The sequence below is a fragment of the Pithys albifrons genome, chromosome 6, assembly GCF_047495875.1.
Source record: "Pithys albifrons albifrons isolate INPA30051 chromosome 6, PitAlb_v1, whole genome shotgun sequence".
NCBI classification, from domain to species: Eukaryota; Metazoa; Chordata; class Aves; order Passeriformes; family Thamnophilidae; genus Pithys; species Pithys albifrons.
The window spans coordinates 8,251,630-8,271,025 of record NC_092463.1 but is presented as its reverse complement, the minus strand read 5'-3'; the positions used below and the strand labels follow the sequence as shown (position 1 = coordinate 8,271,025).

Here is a 19,396-nt window from a genome sequence, read left to right as displayed (position 1 = left end):
ACGACAAAGACTGAAGGATTATCTCCAACCTGATCCTTTAGAGCTATCCCACTAGTCCATCTCCGATATATTTTCATAGGGATACTGAGAGTTTCATATTAACAACCAACCATAGAACATTTTCTGCCTTTATGGTGATTGTTGTTTTACCACCTTTTGCCAATATTCTCTTTCTTCTCTATTTTCTTCAGCAACATTACTTTTTAAAGGGTGTCGGATATTTCTTCACCCTTAAAAGTCACCTCAAATGCAGTCAAGCCATAGCCCCAGATGCCTTAAATTCTCAATTATTTTCCTGGAGCCTCATATAAGACAGTGCTGGGAGGGAAGATGGAGTGCTTCAGTTTTTTCAAGAACCAGTGTCAAAACAATCCTATCAGCCCATGGCGCTAAATACTTTAATTACTGTTTCTTAATTTCAAGAGACAAAACTTCAATTGTAATAATGGAAACATCCATCAGAAAAGGCATCATTGCCATATGATTAACAGCTGTCCTGACACAACTCTGAGTTCGACATATTTGTAGGACTATATTTTAAAAAGATGATCAGAGGGAAATGAGTGAAGACAGAGAGAGAAATATTTAGTGCCTTCTCTATTGCTGCAGGGCTGGTATAGAAACTGGGGACTCATCCTGGCATGATAGCCCACACTATTTATGAGATTATAGCAATGGATTAGCCAGTATGATCCTTAGAATATTCTCAAAAATTCTGCCCCTAAAGCCACCATTTCAGCCTCTTTAATTACAGAATCAGGGTGTGCAGACACAAATCAGATATTTGCCAGCTGTCAGAGATGAGTGTTGTAAGTGATCACAGAAAGGCAGAGCAAATTTTGTACTAGAAGAGTTTTGAAGATCTGTGCACATAGAAACAGACATTTTTATCACTAGTGTAATAAGGCTGGTTTTGTTTTCCTCTGGAGAAGCTCTGTGTGCAGTGTTTCATCCCTCTGCTACAAAATTAGCTCTGGGTAAAACTATTCCAGGGTCTGAAGACAGACCCAGCCCCTACTATGCTCTGAATTGTTTCTTTCTGCTATATATAAATACTACAGCAAAATTCAGGCTTAGTTACATGAGCCATTGGCCAAACTTTGATTAAGCTATTGGTAATGCTGCTCCCTGCTACAAGCAAGTGTTGCGCTGTATTGGGATGCAGTTGAGTGCTGACATTTTTTTGGTCTGTGTTATGGCTGCCACCTGGGAAAAGTTTATTCTTTTCCCACTGAGCTACTGGTAACAAGCCTTGGTAAGTGGAAAGCTTCGTCCTTGAAGACGGAGCTCTCTGCAAACCAAAGATAAATGTTTTTTTCTGATTCGCTGACAGCATTTAGAGGACATTTGGAGGAGAAAGTGAAGAGGAGGGAGAGGGAAGCTGCCCCCAGACCCATTTTCTGGAGATCCCCAAGTGATTATATGCATGCTCAGGGGGAATTCCAATGCCTGCACACATGCCCAGAGGGGGGACCCTTACATAACAAGAAGGTGGAGCCAGAGACCTCTGACTGGGTGGTGCTGCCCGCACCTGCTCAGTCAGACATCACGTGCAGACTGTATTTTAAAACTAGATGACTTGTGCTCTGGTTGCTGGTTTGCTTCACAAAAAGACCTTGTTTCTTAATAACAGGGACACCAGTTATTACTGTGAGCCAGCCAGCACTTAGAGACTGCAGTTCCTACTTCTTTCTCTGGAGAATCTAAGTGTTCTGGGTCAGTAAGACAACCTACATGAGTAACCCCTTGGTGAGTGGGGTGATTACACATTTGGGCTTATTCCCTTGGCTCTCCTCCTCTCTCTCCCTTGCTCTTTTTCTCAAAAATCCTGTTACTTAGGTGCTTCTGGTAATAAAGATACTATTTTGCTAACTTCTCAATAGCACTTTTGTCTCACTTCCCAGTATCTCTTAGAACCCACCCTATTACTTGCGCTTTCCCTAGCCAGTCACCCAACCTGAAATACCCTGAGGCATTAACTGTCAGAGAGGTCTAAGCATTTGTACTGGCTAAGTGAAGCCCTGGAGGCATTTCAAAAGGGACCTTCTGTAACTGAGACACTTGACATGACTAATGATTTCCCAAGATTAGAACACCAAAACCCCCATGTGTCTGCCCTCCCTTAATGTAGCTATGTCTGCATTTCTGAGGTCAAATGATTTAATTCCTAACATGAACACTGTCACATTTGGAAGGGAGCATTCCCCTTGCATCTCCATTGAGATGTTTATCTTTTGAAACATATGACCAGCGAGTGGTAAAAAAGATGCTACCAATGTGTAACAGGGATAGTAATCCAGAAATTAGCACTGTAGTCCCTCAGCTCCATGACTGTGATGAAGTATGTGCAGAAAGCACAGGGACAAGAACAAACTGGATTTCTGGCCTGGGGCTGAAAATATCAGAATTCAATTTTCTTCATTAAAATGAAGTTATCACCCTGTTGTACCTCACTGACCTTTACAATAAACTTCATTAATTGTTTGTAAGACATCCCTATACAACACTGATGGGAATGTTTCAGATTGCTATGAAAACTTTGGAAATGAATGTAATTTATTCCAATACCATCCTGAGTGGGGAGTTGAACAATTATTCAATCCCCTTGATAAATTTCCAAGTGAATAAAAAAAAAGAAAAAGAGCAATCATCAGTTATGGGCACGTATATGAGACCTAAGTGTTTAAATCACAGCAGGAATTTGTAGTTAATATGCTTAAGTTGATTAAATGTGGCAAAGGCGGCCCTGCCTGAACTCTCTGCAGCCCGGGAAGGATGTGAAGGATGGTAGTTTGCAATAATATGAGTGAAATTCTAGTCAAAGTCCTGTCTGAACGAAAACCTTCAAAAACTTACACAGTGCTCTAACACACTGTTAAACACTGGAGAAGATTTCTGGACCAGTGTTGTGAACCATGCTATCAGTGCAGCTAAATCTGGGGATGATGGTGAAAAGGGCTCTTACCTGCTCTTGCTCAGCTTTTCTCCTTGACCCATGGGCCCTGTTTTACTCATGTGACCTATGCAAATAGTTTTGGACCTCATAACTGGGCAATGACTCATTGTCACAAGCAAATTTTAATAGTCATTGCATAGAATAGAGAGAAGCAGTCCGGGAAGCCACCCCAGAGGCATATTTAGCATGTAAGAATGGGAATGGGATGGGAATCCTGTAAAGGAGTCTCTTTGAAGGCTCTAAGCGATGAGGTCCGTCTCTTTCTCTTCAGCAAGGCATTGGCTTTACCCACAGATGAATGCAGCTCCCCAGAACTGTTCCGACAAAATGCTGGGGAAAGCGAGGCACTGACATTATATTCCTTTGTACCATCCTCAGCACTCCTGAATCCCACAGCTCAACCTGGATGGAGGGTATCAGTGAACTGCCCACAGCCTGTGCCAGTGGTAGGGACCAAGCAAAGCTCTACCTTACAATGATTTCAGGAAAGATAGCTCTCTGGAAAACAAGCTGCCAATGTAGCCAAACAGCCTTGCTAAAAAGAGACTGAGGGACCTCCTTTTCTCTGTCATGTGGGAAATTAGACAGGGTGATTAGAAAAATCACTTCAGTCATTAAAAATCTGCAAAGCCCAGCATCCCAGGCACACATCTGAACCCCAGGACCTTGCTTTCTCTCATAACTGACAGAGATAAATTTGTGTTGATTATTTGTGACTGTAAAATCCTTTCTTTGTTGAAAGCTGGAAGCCTTTCCTCTCTTGCAGTTTCGTTAGAGTTTAGAAATCAAACAACCAGCTCTGAAATCATCTGCTGGGACACACAGATTTGTGAGCTTCCCATTAACACAGGGCCGTCCTCTTTGCATCTCTGTTAAATGAGGATTAGATGTGCCTCTTTTCTAAGAGTTACAAGATCTTTAGACTCCACAGGCTACCGTTTCATACAGGTCCTTGTACAGCCATTGCCTCTCCTGTCACACTGACAGATCAGGACCAGCTTCCCAGGAGGATGGCGGGTGATGACCTTGAAAGATCTTAGCCTTGGGTGTGTCATTGAAGAGCTGGAAAAGTGAAACAAATGGAGGAGACTCATAGCAGAGTAGAAGCTTCCCTGCTCCAGGCTCAGTTTCACACCCGATAAAGTACACGGCAGCTCCTGACCGAATCCAGTGGGAAGAGGTGTTTTTTCCCAGTACCTGCAATGATCAATGAGGAACTGGCACACAGCGCCCGCAGCTCCTACTGCAGAAAGCAGAGCAGGCACCAGTGAATTGGACTGCCAAGAACTGTTGGCTTTTATATGGGCTCATGCAAGGTCGTTCATCACCGCAGCAGATGCTGACTGCTTTCAGAAGCATGGAAAAGAAATTAAAAGTAGGTAAAAAAGACCTTTTTGTTTAGCTGTAGGGTAAGTAATAGATCAAAATGTTTAAAATATTAGCATATCACTGCAGCTCAGACACACATGTGGGTTGCTGCAGCTTGACACAGGGCAGAGTTGTCATCTGAGCTGTGGTGACTGTGTGGATGGACAACTGCCAAGAGAAAAACATGGTCCCAAAGTTAATTATTGTGAGTGATCTGTGATACCTTGCTGGTTTTGCCCCAGTGTCAAGCTCTTAGATGAGCTCAAGAGCTGGCTGGGAAGAGCAGTTGTCCTGGCCACAGGACACAATGGCACAGGGCATTGTCCTTTGTCATCAGCTTGGTCTTGGAGTGGTGGAGATGCTTTCCAGGGCAGGTTTGAGGGGTTTTCAAGTTCACTACAGTAAATACTGCCATTCCTGGAATATTAAAATTCTTTTTCAGTGTCGAGGCAGTGCAGAGAGTACTTACATATTGAATAGGACCACAACAAGCTCACTGCTGCACAGGAAAAAGATGGAGCAAGAAACAGTCCCTGCCTACTGTGATTCCTACCATCAGAATGGTAGGAAACCATAAGGAAATCATAAGGAAACCAAGCGTTACATTAGGTCAACACTGCAGACATGAAGGTGAGCTCAGAACAAGCAGTGGAGATAAATTTGATAGTCAAGTGCTTTCTCCAGCCAAGATGAACCTGCACGCTCAGCAGCAAGTCCCTGGGCTCACCTCTGCAGGTGTCATGGCTGTTTGGAAAGCAAACAGTGCCCATGCCACCAATTCCTGAGAGAGAACCTTGCTGGACTGGCACTGACCTTCTCCAGCTCCTTCTTTTACAAGGATTGAGCAGTACAAGACAGCTTCTCCTTCACAGATGTGTGTTGTTTTCTCTTGTTTTTTTAAATTAAAGGTATTAAAAATGGTCAGATACATGTAGCTGGATGGAGCCACTAGGAAAGAAGGAGCTGGTTGGAAAGCTGCTTCTCTGTGGAGTGGTCTGTGCCCACATGGCATCCTCTTATGTGCACCAAGGGGAGGCCATCCCTGGCAGACTTCTCAGACCCACAGTAGTTATTTTCCACATTGTAACAAGGATACAAATAAAAATGTCCTTGCTCACATATAATTGTGCTGTAATTGATCTCAAGACTGAATTCCTTTCATTTAAAAGCCATGTACCTGAAAGCTTTGCTATCAAAACTGCAATTGAAGTTATTTCACCTGGCACATTGTATGTGTGTGCATTTTTTCTATGTGCATGTGGGCATAAAAAAACCCCCACAAGATAGCAAATAACCAGGATTTTCAAATATGTGTACATTCTGTGTATCTATTAATTGCAGAGCAGGAAAAGTAGAGGGTCTCTGACCTCTCATGGCACATTTGAACTAACTCCAGCTCTCTGCTGCAACCACCCACAGCTCGACATGGGCTTATGACTGATTTATTTCCCCACCTTTCTGGGCAGCTCCTGACCAGTGACTGTGCTCTCTCCTGCATGGACCCACTCCCACCTTTTGAACTGAGCTTGTCTGTGTTCACCTGAACAGCAGTCACAACACCCTGCAGAACCTCTTCTTTCTTAGCCAAGTGCCAGCCTGCTAAATTTACCAAAATAAATAGTATTTGCACATAATATGCACATCTATGCATAAAATAGGTTGTCTGGGGTACTAAGGCTTTAGAGTTTATCAATGAGTCGAGCCATGACTCAGGGAGCACATACAGACCTTGCAAAATTATGTATCCTGTAAGCACATCAAAGTGGTCAGAAAAGGGAAAAACAGCTGTGCATCTTTTTCTCTCTCCTCCTCTCACTTTGGGACTAAGCCTATAAAATAATAATATGCCTTTCTAGTATTATCATTTGTCTTTGATTTTCTGTAGAGAATTGCATAATAGCAACAGCCCGATTAGCATTCAGCACTCAGTTCTTTGCTGTGTGCTTTCTCCCTTACTCCTTTTGCTTAATAAAATAATGAATTTTGCATTTCATAGATGCTTGACAGCTCAGGAGACTGGGCTGTCCTCTACTTAGCCATTGAATAGGAGAACATGGACCTCATCTATGGGACAGTCTCTTTGCAATATGCCAGCTCTGTCCACACATTAGAGAGAATTCCAGCAAATTCAGATCACACTAAGCCAGTGATGCTGATGGGAACCTAATAGAGCAAGAGCAACTGAAAGCTGTCACTGCGAGGGGTAATTAGTTACCAGATAGTCACATTTTGCAGTTCCTAGGATGTGCATAGGTTGAAAGTGCTGTGTGCAAGGGCTGCTTTTCAGGCACATGTTGGCTCACAGCACTGTATAAGGGAATTATACCTGGAGCTGCAACATATCTCTGCTGTTAAATTAAACAATATTTCTTCACCTGCATTTCTGATAATCTCCTTTTTGTTCCCTGCAGGCAAAGAACCCCCCTCTTGGGGGTCTGGAAGGTTCCTGTCCATAAGGAAAGCATGGGCCCCCTCCCCAGAGTAGGGAAGGAGGAGCTGATGCATTGTCTCACTGTGCTCTGGGGCCACAGGACCATCAGCCAAGTGGATAAAACTGGGCAGCAGGAGCCACGGAAGCAAAACACACCTTAGTCCTTGCTTCCCTCCCTGTCTCTAGCTGACTGTGGTGGTGTGCAGCTCAGGTGGCCTGGCATCATCCAGGCTACAGTTCAGTGGTGCAGTGGGATGATCCCCAGCAAATGGTGTTTGCAGTGCACAGTCGCTGCCAAGGGCCCATCTCTGCCTTGGTCAGCACAGAGAGATGCAACATTTCCCCTGCAATGCATAAGCATGGGATTTGGCTCCCAGGGCTGCTGGTCTGACTGTCCAGAGCAGCAGCTGCAGCAGAAAGCAGCAGCAGCTACATTTAATCTGGTTACACGGTTGTAAATGTCACAGCTGGGTCAGAAATGCTGTTCCGAGAGCATGAAATCTAGTGAGGATTTGTGTCCCTCCCTCCTCCTTCGGGTAACATTATGGAATAAAATATTTTTATTTGTAGAGCTGAGGCATAAAAACCCAAATGAAAACAAAAAGGATCCCAAAACAAAACACAAAAAAAAAGAAACCAAAAAACCCAAGCCAAATTCTCACATCTTACCAAGGCAATGGTGGAGTTTATTGAACTTTCTGATGCAGCCACTAGATGCCCCTGTTTTCTGAAGTCTGCTCCAGAGTGGGGCATGTGTTAGAGTGCAGCAGTCACCAAGGCCAGAACTTGGGGCTCAGAGTATAGAGAAATCCAGATTGTTTCAACTTCCTTCTCTCTAATGGCCTTGTACTTAGCTTGGACTCTTGTTCCGCACATGGAAATTAGGAGTGACAGTGCTGGTTGGTAACAGGAATGGTGTTGTCCACCTGCATTTTTTTGCTCTGGCTTTGTGGTGGCTCTGGAGAAGATGACATAAAGCTGAGTCATCAGTGACTGGGCACCTGTGCATGGCCACCTGTATATACCTGCACACCCTGTCCTTGTGACCATACAGCCCATTACAGGGTCCAATTCCTGGAGCAGGCACTCTCAGCTCCCACTGTACCTCAGGGGTGAATCAATCCATACCAGAAGAATCAGTCTCTAGGCAAAGCTGTTAACCCAAGCAGAAACATATCCCAAATTAACCCTGAAGTGTTTCTTTGTGAATGTTTCGTACAGGTCCAGAAAGGAGACTGATGCCATTCAAGAGAATCTGACTCTTGGTCAGTGTGAGGCAGCTTTTGTGACTGCAGAAATAGTTGTGTATCCCGAAGATAAATGCTTGCACCACATCCTTCCAGCTGTGCAGAAGGCAGGCAGCCATGGTCAGCATAGAAAATTACAACACTTGCTCCTTCTGAAGTCGTCCCTCCCCCCAAATGGTCTTGACTTAGGCAAGGATTTATTTGAGGTTCTCTTAGTTTAAGGTGACCAAGGTTCCTGCTCCAATGATTCACTGGGCAGGCTTTGTGGGACTTGCACCAGCAAAGTCCACTTACCACAGTCTGTACACTAAGGTATCTGAGTGATAAATATTGCAGTCAGATATCCAACTCAGAACTCCTGTAAGACATAGAGCAGAGATTTATGGATTTGGTGCAAAAAGACCTTGTTTGTGTCTGGGAACTCAGTCTCTCACAGGAAATATTAGCTATGTCCTTGCTTCAGTTTTTTTTCTTAGGGCTGAGTAAAGTGCTGGGAAACCTTCAGAAGAGTAAAAAGAATGGGCACTCTAGATGAGAACACCTATAAAGGGCTTGTGCTGCCTAATTCTTTCTGTTTTCAGGAGTTAGATGCCTAATTAGCACTACTAATGTGGGTTCAGAGCTCTGAGTCATCTGAGAAGTATTTTCAGTTGTCACTGCTAGAGAAGCTAAGTTGCAGCTCAGAGGACCAAGCACTAGAAATTCCTAGTCACCTAATATAACAAAAACTACTGAAAACAAAATCCCTTTGTAGATCTTTACAAACTAGCAGTCACTCAATCTGTCACCCCATTTCAAACTAAAAAGTTCCTTCTCCTTCCCTCCAGAAACTCTTCATAAGAGTGTAAACCTTATGACAGCTCTCCTTTCAGCATCCTGCTGCTAGTAACTGTTTAGTGAGGTTTAATCCACAGGTTTTGGTTATGAGACGTGAAAGGCTGGTAACCAGCCTTATGATCATGCAGGTTTACAGGGATGTATCACACAGTATGTAGCACAGGCAGCCCTGAGGGTGGTCTTCACACTGTGCAGGCCAAGCCACTTCTCCAGAAGCCACATATCATTTGCCAATTTTTTAATAAATAATAAAAAAGGTCTCAAATGTACAATAGCAAATGAAGGCTGGATTAACTGATATCTCTCTCCTCTCAGTAATTTCCTTGTGTTTTCCCTTGGGCCTATGCTGCTCTGTAGGATCACAGCATTCCAGAGTCATTGGCATAATGATAACATGACTAAGAAATATGGAGACTCCCCTCTCCACACTAATCCGTGCCAAGAGAATACTGAAGGCAGTAGATAAAGGAGTCACTAGCACTGAACTACATTTGCTTCTAAGAATTGCCTCCCAGAGGCTGTAGCCATTTTGCAACCTTTTTAATTTTCAGAGAAAATGTCTCCTGTGCCATAATTAAGAGTTTAACGTGCCACAGGGTCCTGTTTATCATGATAACTTATTTTGCAAAAGAACAGATAAATAGACTCTTTGTAGGTCCTTTGAATGTCTTTCAGCCAGTCCATTAGATGGGGCTGTGATACTGGGAATTCTAATCACTGATATTCATTATTCAGTTATTATTCATTCATTTTAATAAAGAAACTGCATATTTCCTTTGTTTCACAGGCAGCAAGACCTGTGAGTGATTTCAAAGCATGGAATAGTTTGGTTATTTTCAGTGTCAGCTAACTCCATCCTTAAGTTTGCAGGCTGAACATCAGGGCTGGTTTTCTCCTCTCCTCTTTGCATCTCACACAAGGCATGTGCATCCAAGGCAAAGACACCTGCAAATGTGACATATGGGAAGCAGTATTCTATCTCATGTGAGATTAATTGAATGGTCCCAGCTGGAATATAGTTTGGGACCTCTGCAGTTCTTCAGTAGAAAAAAAGAAAGCGTCTGTGTAGTTGTTTTAACACCTGTGAGCAGAGGGTCCTGGAAATGGAAGATGGCATCAGTGTACCATCCAATTAATGGAGCATGTGAGATTTTATAGCAAATAGTCAGATTGCTTTAGTGCCTCTTAGAGCCAAAAGGATGCAATGGGCAAAAGTAACTTTCCTGCGAACTGCTTTGCCTCAGTGTCCTGGGTTGAGCTGGCAAAACGCCAACTGTCCAGGACAGAGTGAAAAGGGGTCTTCCTCCCCCCAACCAGCCAAGGGAAAAAGAAGAGAGAGAGAAAAGAAAAACCCTCAAAAGTAGGTTTATGCTGAAACTAACTACATGTATTTATACAGAGAAGAGAAAACTGAGAACTACAATATAACACACACTTACACAAGTTACATATATATAACAAGGAATAACTCCCCACTCCCCAATTAATACAAAGCCCATTACTCTAAATTCATAAGCACTCCAAAAGACACTCAGCAAGAAAGATAATGTATAACAACAAAATATTTCTACTTCCCTGAATGCAAACAAAATGCAAGCACAGGCAACAGGAGCAGGGCCTAGCATAGTAGAGGAGCTGCTAGATGTCCTCCTCTTAGTGCAGCCATGATGGAACTAACCAAGCCACTCCCACACACTGGATTTTACCCCCTTTGAGATGATGTAGTATGGTATGGAATACAATATTATTGGCTGGAAGAAGTCAGCTGTTAGCTAGCTCAGCCCAGCTTAAATCAGCTGACAATCCTAGGCCTAGCTGAACCTTAAAACCTAAATTTAGGCCCATCTGGCTAAACCCATAACACTCAGCCAAGAGCAAACGCTGCAAGAATGATGAGCAGCCACAGACTGAGTTACCACATACATTGTGAATGTGTGTCAATGTATTGTAATATGCAGTAGTGGTTTGTGTGATAAAAACAGTACCTAAGTCATGGGATCTCATGACCTGCTTCCTTGTTGTTTGTTCCCCTTTGGTACAAGGAGGCTGCTGAATTCTCTCCAAACTGCACTTTCAGAATATACTGGTGGAAGGACTAAATGCCCTTGTTTCGTTTCTTTTGTCTTCACTGCACTGAAGATGACACATGGGAATGGAAAGCCAGCAAGATGGACACCAGCATTAGCAGGGAAAGGGTGTTTGTGGTATGTGAACCCTTAGGAGCCAGTACAAAGAAAATATATTAGACTGCCAATTGCAAATGGTCTGGGACATTAGTGTTTTGCTAAGATGAGTAGCTGTGATGCCAGCAGGATCCACAGCAGAGGATCATGGTGTACAAGGATGTTTCCTGAAGCAAGGAAACCTCAGGGAAGCAAGGAGTCCTCCTTGAAGCCCTCAGCTCACATGAGAGTAGCTTCTGAAGGAGGTAGTTAGAAGGTCCCTTGTGAACCTGCTTTTGATGGTATTGGGGTCTGTAAATGCTGGTTACCTTTTAAGGGTCATCTCCTAAGAGCACAGGAGTAGGCAATTCCCTCTTTTATATTATAAGTTCCCTTTCAAGTACAGAAAGGCCATAATGAGTTTTCCCCAGTCTTCTACTCTCCAGACTGAGCAACCCCAGCTGGTTCAGCTTGTGTTTGTAGGAGAGGTGCTCCAGCCCTCTGATCATCTTTGTGACCTCCTCTGCACCGACTCCAACAGGCCCACACCTTTCTTTTGGTGGAGACCCCAGATCTGAATGCAGTACTGTAGGTGGGGCCCCATGAGGGCAGAGTAAAAGAGAAAGAATCATCTCCCTCATCGTGCTGTCCATGTTTCTTTGGATGCAGCCTAGGGCATGATTGGCTTTCTGGAATGTGACTGCACACTGTTGCTTCATGTCCTGCTTTTCATCCACAAGAACCCCCAAGTCCTTCTCTGCACCACGCACCCAGGGATGTCACAAAGGCCCAAGAGCACCCCCACAATCACAGAGGTCAGCACCAAGGGAACCAAATCCATCTCACAGGAGATTTCAAGGAGTAAAGCCATCCATGGGTCATGTCACCCAGTTTTATATTTGACAAGGGTTTTTTGGGGGGGGACTTTTGGCTGCTTTGTGAAGGGGATCCCTGGGGCCCCATTCTGCATTTTGTAGGTGTCAGGGCCATTACGGGTTGCTGAGCTGAGATGGGGGCAAAGGGCAGGGCTCGCCTGGCTGTTTCACTCTGGTATTTGTGACATCACAAGGGACTTGTCACAATGCAGAGAAGGTATAAATGCCATCAGCAGGCAACACTCCCCAGCCTGGTGCGGGATAGCAGTGGTTCTCACCCTGCCTCCTGGCAGGCATGTCTGGGGCAGGGTGCAGTGCCACCACTAGAACTAGAGGCAGACCTCACTGCCTGCCACCTGCTTAGCACCCTCCCCTTCCTGCCCCAAACTCTCTGCAACTCCTGCCCCTGCTTCTCCCACCACCAGTTCCATGGCTGCTGTGATATTCTTTGGCATTGTGAAAAACATCCTCCAGCTCCCACAGATGGTCGGGGATCCACTGGATGAAGAGACACTCACCCGCATGCAGCAGTATGCAGAGTACCTGCACCAACAGATGACTCGGCTGCTGCAGGAGCTGGAACATGGGACTATGGAGCAGAGTGGCGGGACTTGGAGAGCCCTGCTCTGGGCTGCCTTGCATCAGTGGCAGTTCTGGGATGTTGCTGGAGTCCTGCTCCTGCTCTTAGGACTCTACTGGCAGGTCAGGAAGAGGAGCCATTAGGTGGACATCAGCAGCAAAGCAGAGAGCAGCTGCAAGGAGAGAGAAGAAAATGAAAGAGATGATCATGCTGAGAGAGATCTGGCCATGCACCCTCCTGCTTACTCCCCGACCCTTACACTACCCATCCCCATCTGCCTTTACCCCACCAGTGAAGCAGGAAGGGATATCAAAAGTAAAATCCCATAGGCTGAGCAAAAAAGTAAAACCCCACAGTATGAGAAAAGAATAGTTTAATAGTTGAAATCAAAAGTAAAACCCTGTAGGTTGACATAAGAATATTTTAAGGGTTGAAATAAAGTAAAATATAATTTTATATAATAAAAAAGTTAATAAATATGGGGAAAAAAATAAAAATGTGATGCACAACACAATTTGTCAACACATGCTCACCAATGCCGGACACTTTCCCAAACGTTGGTTGGTTCCCCTTTGGGTATGTCCCCAAGTTTATATACTGGGCCTGACAATCTACGGTATATCCCTAGTTCAGATCACCTGTCCCTGCTTTTGTTTATGTTTTTTTAGTACCTCTTCACTGGCTGAGCATGAGACACAAAAAATCCTTGATTAAGGATAAACTTGACTTTGCAACAACCAAAATATCAGTGTGTTACCAACATTATTCTCACACTGAATACAAAACATAGCATTGTACCAGTTATTGAGAAGAAATGAACCCTCTTCCAGCCTAAATCAGAACCATAGCCACCCCTTATTCTATACCATTTAACATCATGCCAAGTCTCACACTTCCCATATCATCTTCCTTATTTATTTCATAGATATACATACAGACATCATTCCCTTATTCTGTGGAACTCCCCTGTCAAATACCCATAAAATGTTTGCAAAAACACCTGTTGAATTCATTTAGTCCATGACTTTGCCCTCCATCCCTGCTTGACAGTCTTTTAAGAAGAAAAAATGGTGTGAGGTGTTGGGTTGTTGCATGTTGCTCATTTGGGTCATTTCTGATTCCAGTACTGCTGCAGTTATTCAGTTTTCTCAAAGTTCCTTCTTCATTGGTGCGATGATTGGAGGGAAGCCAGATTCATGCCTCCAGAACTCTTGTGGTTAAGATAGATACCATGAGGTGCTCAGTGTGGTCATGCACATGTAGCCACCATAGAAGTAATGATACATATTATACAGTTATTAATATCATACAGTTTAATTCCTTTGCACTTTTCACTCAAAATCAAATCTTCTTGAGGCACACATCAGACTCCCCCATTCTGCATTACCCACTAAGTGCACCCAACATCCTTGAGCAAAAGCAATCCCACAAATGGGTTTGCCTGAGGTAGGAATAACCCAGAGTATTTTCCACAATATAATTTTAATGTATACTGCAGGAACTCTATCCCTTTCTACAGTATTTAAAAGTTTTAATTGGACAGGGCCAGCTTGAGTGGCAGGTCCTGTGGTGTTGACTAAGCAGGTGGCTTTTGCCTAATGTGTATCTCAATGTTTGAAGGTCCAACCACCGATTGCTCTCAGTGTAATCCTTAATAATCCATTGCATTGTTCAATCTTTCCAGGGGCTGGTGCAAGATAGGGAATGGGATATACCCACTCAATGACATGGTCTTTGGTTCAAGTGTCTTTGAGGTTGTTTCAGAAATCAGTTCTGCTGTCTGATTCACCTCTTTCTGGAATACCATGTCTCCATAAGCACCAAGTATAGCCATTCTGCCCAGGTGCAGTATAGAGCATGTTTTTCACATCTTGCCCTATTCAGACTGGCTCAAAGGCTACTGCATGAACTAACTCCTGCTTGATTTGTTCAAACAGCAACTGTGAGTTTCTGAGTCAGGGTAGGGACAAAGGGCAGGGCTGGCCTGGCTGTGATGCATATGATGCCTGTGACATCACAAGGGACATGTCACAATGAAGGCATGTATAAAAGGCACCAGAAGGCAACACCGTTGCTGTACAACCTGGACCATTGAAGAGTGTACATATGGCTGAAGATTGTCGTGCATGAGGGCCAGAACAGAAAGGTGGGCACTAGAGGAAGTGGTTCTCCCCTGCCTCCAGGGCCCAGCTTCCCATGGGCATGCCTGGGGCAGGGCACAGTGCCACTACTGTGAGTAGGCACAGGTCTGCAAGCTGCCTAGCCCCCTTTCCTTCCTGCCCTTAGATCTCTTTGTTTCATGTCATTGCTTCCCTCACCTCCAGCTCCCTTTCTCATTCCCTCACTCCCTCCCTACCTTCCTTCCAGTGCCATTCAACCCCTTCCCTTTCTTCTCATGAAGAGGCCATGGCCTTCAGGAGCCTATTTCTCTTCCTGCTTTTGAAATGCATCCTTGATATGGTTAGTGATGGACTGAATGAAGAGACACGCCACCATGTGCAGCACCGTGCCAAGTACCTGGACAAAGAGATGACTCAGCTTCTTCAGGAGCTGGAACACAGGACCCTGAAACAGACTGTCATGGCCTGCGGAGCCCTGCTCTGGGCTGCCTTGCATCAGTGGCAGTTCTGGGCCATTGCTGGAGTCCAGATCTTGCTCTTGGGACTGTACTGGCAGGTCAGAAAAAGGAGCCATGAGGTGGACAGCAGTGATGAATCAGAGACCAGCTCCACGGAGACTGAAGAAAATGAGGGAGAAGATCCATCTGAGAGGGATCTAGCCATGATCTATAAAAGGCGAATCCAGTGGTCAGTGCAGAAGCTGGCCCACAGGAGGCAGGTGGTGGAGGAGCTGCTGTGCGACCTACTCCATGCCTGCCGTGAGAACTTTTTGAATAGTCCCTTCCCAGTGCTGCAACCAGCCATTGGGGTGGGCAGCGCCTGTGAAGGTTGGAGTCCTGAGGAGGAGGAGGATGTTGTCTACTGCATGCTTGTTCCACTGAAGCCACCTAGTGGGCATGCCTTCCACCTGGAACTGGACACCGTAGGGGAGATGCCGCAGAAGAGCATGCGTGTCCGTGTGGAGCTAGTGTGCACCTGCAGTGGGGAGCAGCTGGGCAATACCACTCTGTGCTTCCACTGCAAGCAGGAACTGACTGGAAATCAGGAGCCCAACCTCCTACAGACCCTCTGCACTGGTCCCTACCTTGATGTGAAGAAAATTGCCCTCTGGTTCCAGAAGTTTGTGACATCAGCCTGGAAGATGGTGCCTCAGTCACATGACTACAACATGGAGGTGCTGCCCTCCAGCCACTCCTGCAAGATGAAGCTGAAGAAACACTCCAGGAAACCCCTCTCAGTTGACATAGTATTTGGCATGCAGCAAGGCAACTCGGACATCTTCCTGAGTAGCCAGCCTACAGAGGCCCTTGTCCCCTCAAGTACGACCTGGTTAGAGACCTGCGCTGTGGCAGAGGCAAAGTTCTTCCAGCACATTGCCAGGCAGGCCCCTCCCCACAGCTGCTACCTGAAATGCCTGCAGCTCTGTGCTCGCATGCTTGTGGGCACAGGCTTTTCTCAATATACTCTGAAGACTGTGGTCATGCACCTTCTGACTCTCATCCCTCTGCCAAGCTGGTGCCGCAGGGATTTCCTGCTGCGGCTGGATGATGTTGTGAAGTACCTGAACTGTTGTGTGGTACAGAAACGCCTCAATCACTTCTTCTTTGGCAACGAAGGCATGCCCAAGGAGATCAGCTTGCCACCAGCCTTCCAAATGGCCAAGCCCCTCAACCTCTTTCAGAACCTGGCACAGGACCCGGATGCCCAAGCTGTGGCACTGCATGAGTTCAATGAACTGAGAGATCGGCTCAGAAAACGGATCTTCTATGGGATCTGACACTTAGCACTGTAGAATCATTAAGTTTCTAAGAAAAGACCTCCCAGATCATCTAGTCCAACCTTTGACCTTTTGGGAGCTTTACTTGGTTTAAAGTTTACAATAAATGGTGAACAAACACGGCGTCTCTGAGTGTTCATGAATCACTTTGTCAGGGAATGCCACTGCTCAGCTGAGTATTTGGCAGAAAAGCTGATGTGGTGGGGCTTTGGTTTCTCTGATTCTGTACCTATGGCTCCCCCACCTCTCCATGCTCCTGTGTTGGAGAAATGGTAATAATTGGTCACCTTTTGTAGCTGTGCTCACTACCAAGTAGCATTTAACAGTGCTGCCCTCCAGCTGCTCCTGCAAATCCAAGCTGACCAAATGCAAGGAAAGCGTCATGGCTGAGGTGATCTTTGGGATGCTGCAAGGTGACCTGGACATCTTTGTGAGTATCCAGCTTAAAGAGGCCCTCTTTACCCCAAGCACAACATGGTGGGAGACCTATGCCGTGGGTGAGGCAGTTCTTCAGACAGGTTGCCAGGTGGGCCCCACATGACAGCTGTCCCTGCAAACACCTGCGTATCCTCACCTGCAGCCTGGTGGGCACAGGCTTTTCGTCTTATACTTTGAAGACCGTTTTGATACACCTGCTCAACACCATATCCCTGTCAGACTGTCACAGGAGGGCTTTCATGCTGTGGCTTAGTGATAATGTGGAATACTTGCACTGCTGCCTGGAGGAGAAATACCTTGACCACTTTGTCACGGACAGCAAGAGTTTTCCTAAAGATATCAGCTTGTCCCCAGACTTCCAAATGTTTGAACCCCTCAGCCTCTTCCAGAATCTGGCACAGGATTCGGCTGCCCACACCAATGTGCTGCGTGAGTACCATGATCTGCAATATCAGCTTGGAAAAAATCCAACAGGGACAGTTTTGTAGAAGAGCTGGTACAATGGGCTCTGGTTTCATGATTCACTGGGCATAATGAGAAGTCCAAGGATGGTCAAAATAGACTTCAGGGCCTCAGGGAGATTAGTAAAAGGATCAGGAGGGCAGGCAGTATTCTCTGCCTTCCCACTTGTAGGGAATGGCATGCAAATAGGCAGATGCAGCATATGAATAACTGGCTCCAGGGCTAGCATCACTGTCAGATGCTGGGGTTTTTTAATCATAGGGTGGTTTATGTAACATCAGGCCTTCTGGGGCCTGATGAAATACACTGTTCTCAATGGAGGGAAAATATTTTTCCTCATGAGTTATTTGGGCTCATGGAAAGGGGTTTAAACTAGGTTTGAAGAGGCAAAAGATAAAATCAGGCCTACTAGCGATAAGGTGTGAAATAGCATGACAATGTTTGAGGGGCGGTGTACTAGTGAGAACTTTCACTGTGCTCCAGGATGTACTGAGCAGATTGGAGTGCCTTTCAGTGTTTGTACCCTCAAGAGCATAGTGTGGGGAAGAGATAGGAAGAACTAGAGGCCTTGGCTCAGTCCCAGAGCTATGACACCTCTGGTGTAAATGGGGTTGGTTGCAAAGAGTCCTGTGGCTGGAGTGCTGTGATGAACGGTCATAAGCTCTAATTTTCAGCCTGCTAACCTCATGACATCCTTGTAGTTCCCCTGACTTGTCAGTCCCTTCTTTCAAAGGTCGTAAACTCTCCTTTTTTCCTGAGTTACAGCCAGAGCTCCCTGTTCATCCAGACTGGTCTTCTTCCTTGACAGCTTGTCTTTCAGCACATGGTGACAGCCTGCTGTTGTACCTTCAAGATTCCTTCTTGAAAAATCTCCAAGTTTCCTGAACTCCTTTGCCCTGTGGGACATCTTCCCAAGGGACTCTGTGAATCAGTCTCCTAAACATGCCAAATTCTGGCCTCTGTAAGTCCAAGGTGACAGTTCTGCTGGCCTCTGTCCTTATTTCTCCAAGAATCAAAAACTATAATTTCATTATTCTTATGCCCAAAATTTTAATGCCAAGATAGGAAGCTACCTTGTGACAGATAGGAGAAATCAGGCTTCCTTATTTCTACAGGCATAAAAAAGACTTTAGACCTGTGTGAAACAAATATGTGTATCCCAGCTAAGCAAGACAAAGTTACCCTTAAGCGACAGCACAAAAGTTCAGTGAGATAATCACATTAGCATTACTGAGCTAGCCATGCATGTGAAGCACAATACAGCTCCTATTTTCTATTTGTCTGCATTATGAATCTAAAATATTCATATTTTATTGTCTTGTGTTGACAGCAAACTGTTAGAACAGAAGAATGGCTGGTTTTGTGTTTGGAGTTTCATGTCTTATTTAGTGCTAATTTGAATGGCAAGCAGAATTAATCAGGTTCTTCAGTACTTTATCCAAGGTTATTCACACTAGCAGTCCTTAAACAGAGCTGGGGATGGGAATCTGGTCTCCCTTATATATATACATATCCATTGGCTTGAGTATATATATTCCACCTGTTCAAAAAATCCTAAGGGAATTGAGGACTCAACTTCTCTGCAATTTCAGTAAGATTTTAAGATTTAACCTACTTAATGCCTCTCTGGAAAGGATAAATTCAAGTCATGATGTGCATCTGGCTGAAGCCTGCTTGAGTTTGACAGCACCCTTCAGCCCTGTGCCAGTATTTCTGGCACCTGCTGAAACAGATGCACCCACTGCTACTGGGAAGCAGGCAGTGGGGAATATCAACTTGGGAAAAAACATGAGATGGGTCTGAAACACTATCTAACAACCTTTGGTATTTCCCTGCATGTTTGTAAAGGACAGCCAGCCAAAGACTAGAAATGCAATATGCTCTTGGTCCAACATCCCAGTCTGAGAGCCTTCGGAAAAACCCAAGGGAACTTCTACACCATCACCCTGAGTTTTGACCTGGGAAGCAGGAGTTTCCCCTCCCATTTTCCCCACACACAGTAGTTTCTGAGGCTCTTTGTCAGCACCAAGAGGGAGAAACTGGGTGTGCTCTCTACAGAAAGGGTTTCCCTGACATTGCACGTCAGTCCCTGAGCACAGGTGGCCACAAGGAGCCTGGCAGGTGCCTCCTTTAGGGAATCACA

At 45.1% G+C, this 19,396-nt stretch overlaps 2 protein-coding genes across 2 annotated transcripts; both read left to right on the top strand.

The window, feature by feature from the left end:
* The first annotated feature begins 12,305 nt into the window (after window positions 1–12,305).
* LOC139673086 (inositol 1,4,5-trisphosphate receptor-interacting protein-like 1) lies at window positions 12,306–16,353 on the top strand. Its single transcript, XM_071558061.1, has 3 exons — window positions 12,306–12,578; window positions 14,824–14,916; window positions 14,959–16,353. Exons 1-3 carry the CDS (start codon window positions 12,306–12,308, stop codon window positions 16,351–16,353), a joined length of 1,761 nt encoding a protein of 586 aa, XP_071414162.1.
* A 138-nt stretch (window positions 16,354–16,491) lies between these two features.
* Window positions 16,492–17,279, top strand: LOC139673083 (inositol 1,4,5-trisphosphate receptor-interacting protein-like 1). The gene is given in 3 exon segments (XM_071558057.1): window positions 16,492–16,578; window positions 16,670–16,857; window positions 16,859–17,279. Coding segments are annotated over 3 exon segments (696 nt in total).
* Window positions 17,280–19,396: the final 2,117 nt, after the last annotated feature.

Excerpts from the sequence above, each read along its gene's own strand:
- LOC139673086 (XM_071558061.1), top strand. The coding sequence starts at position 12,306 with ATGGCTGCTGTGATATTCTTTGGCATTGTGAAAAACATCCTCCAGCTC. Across the intron at positions 12,579-14,823 it reads TCTTAGGACTCTACTGGCAG|TGCCATTCAACCCCTTCCCT; the intron begins GTCAGGAAGAGG and ends CCTTCCTTCCAG. Across the intron at positions 14,917-14,958 it reads TGAAATGCATCCTTGATATG|CACCGTGCCAAGTACCTGGA; the intron begins GTTAGTGATGGA and ends CACCATGTGCAG.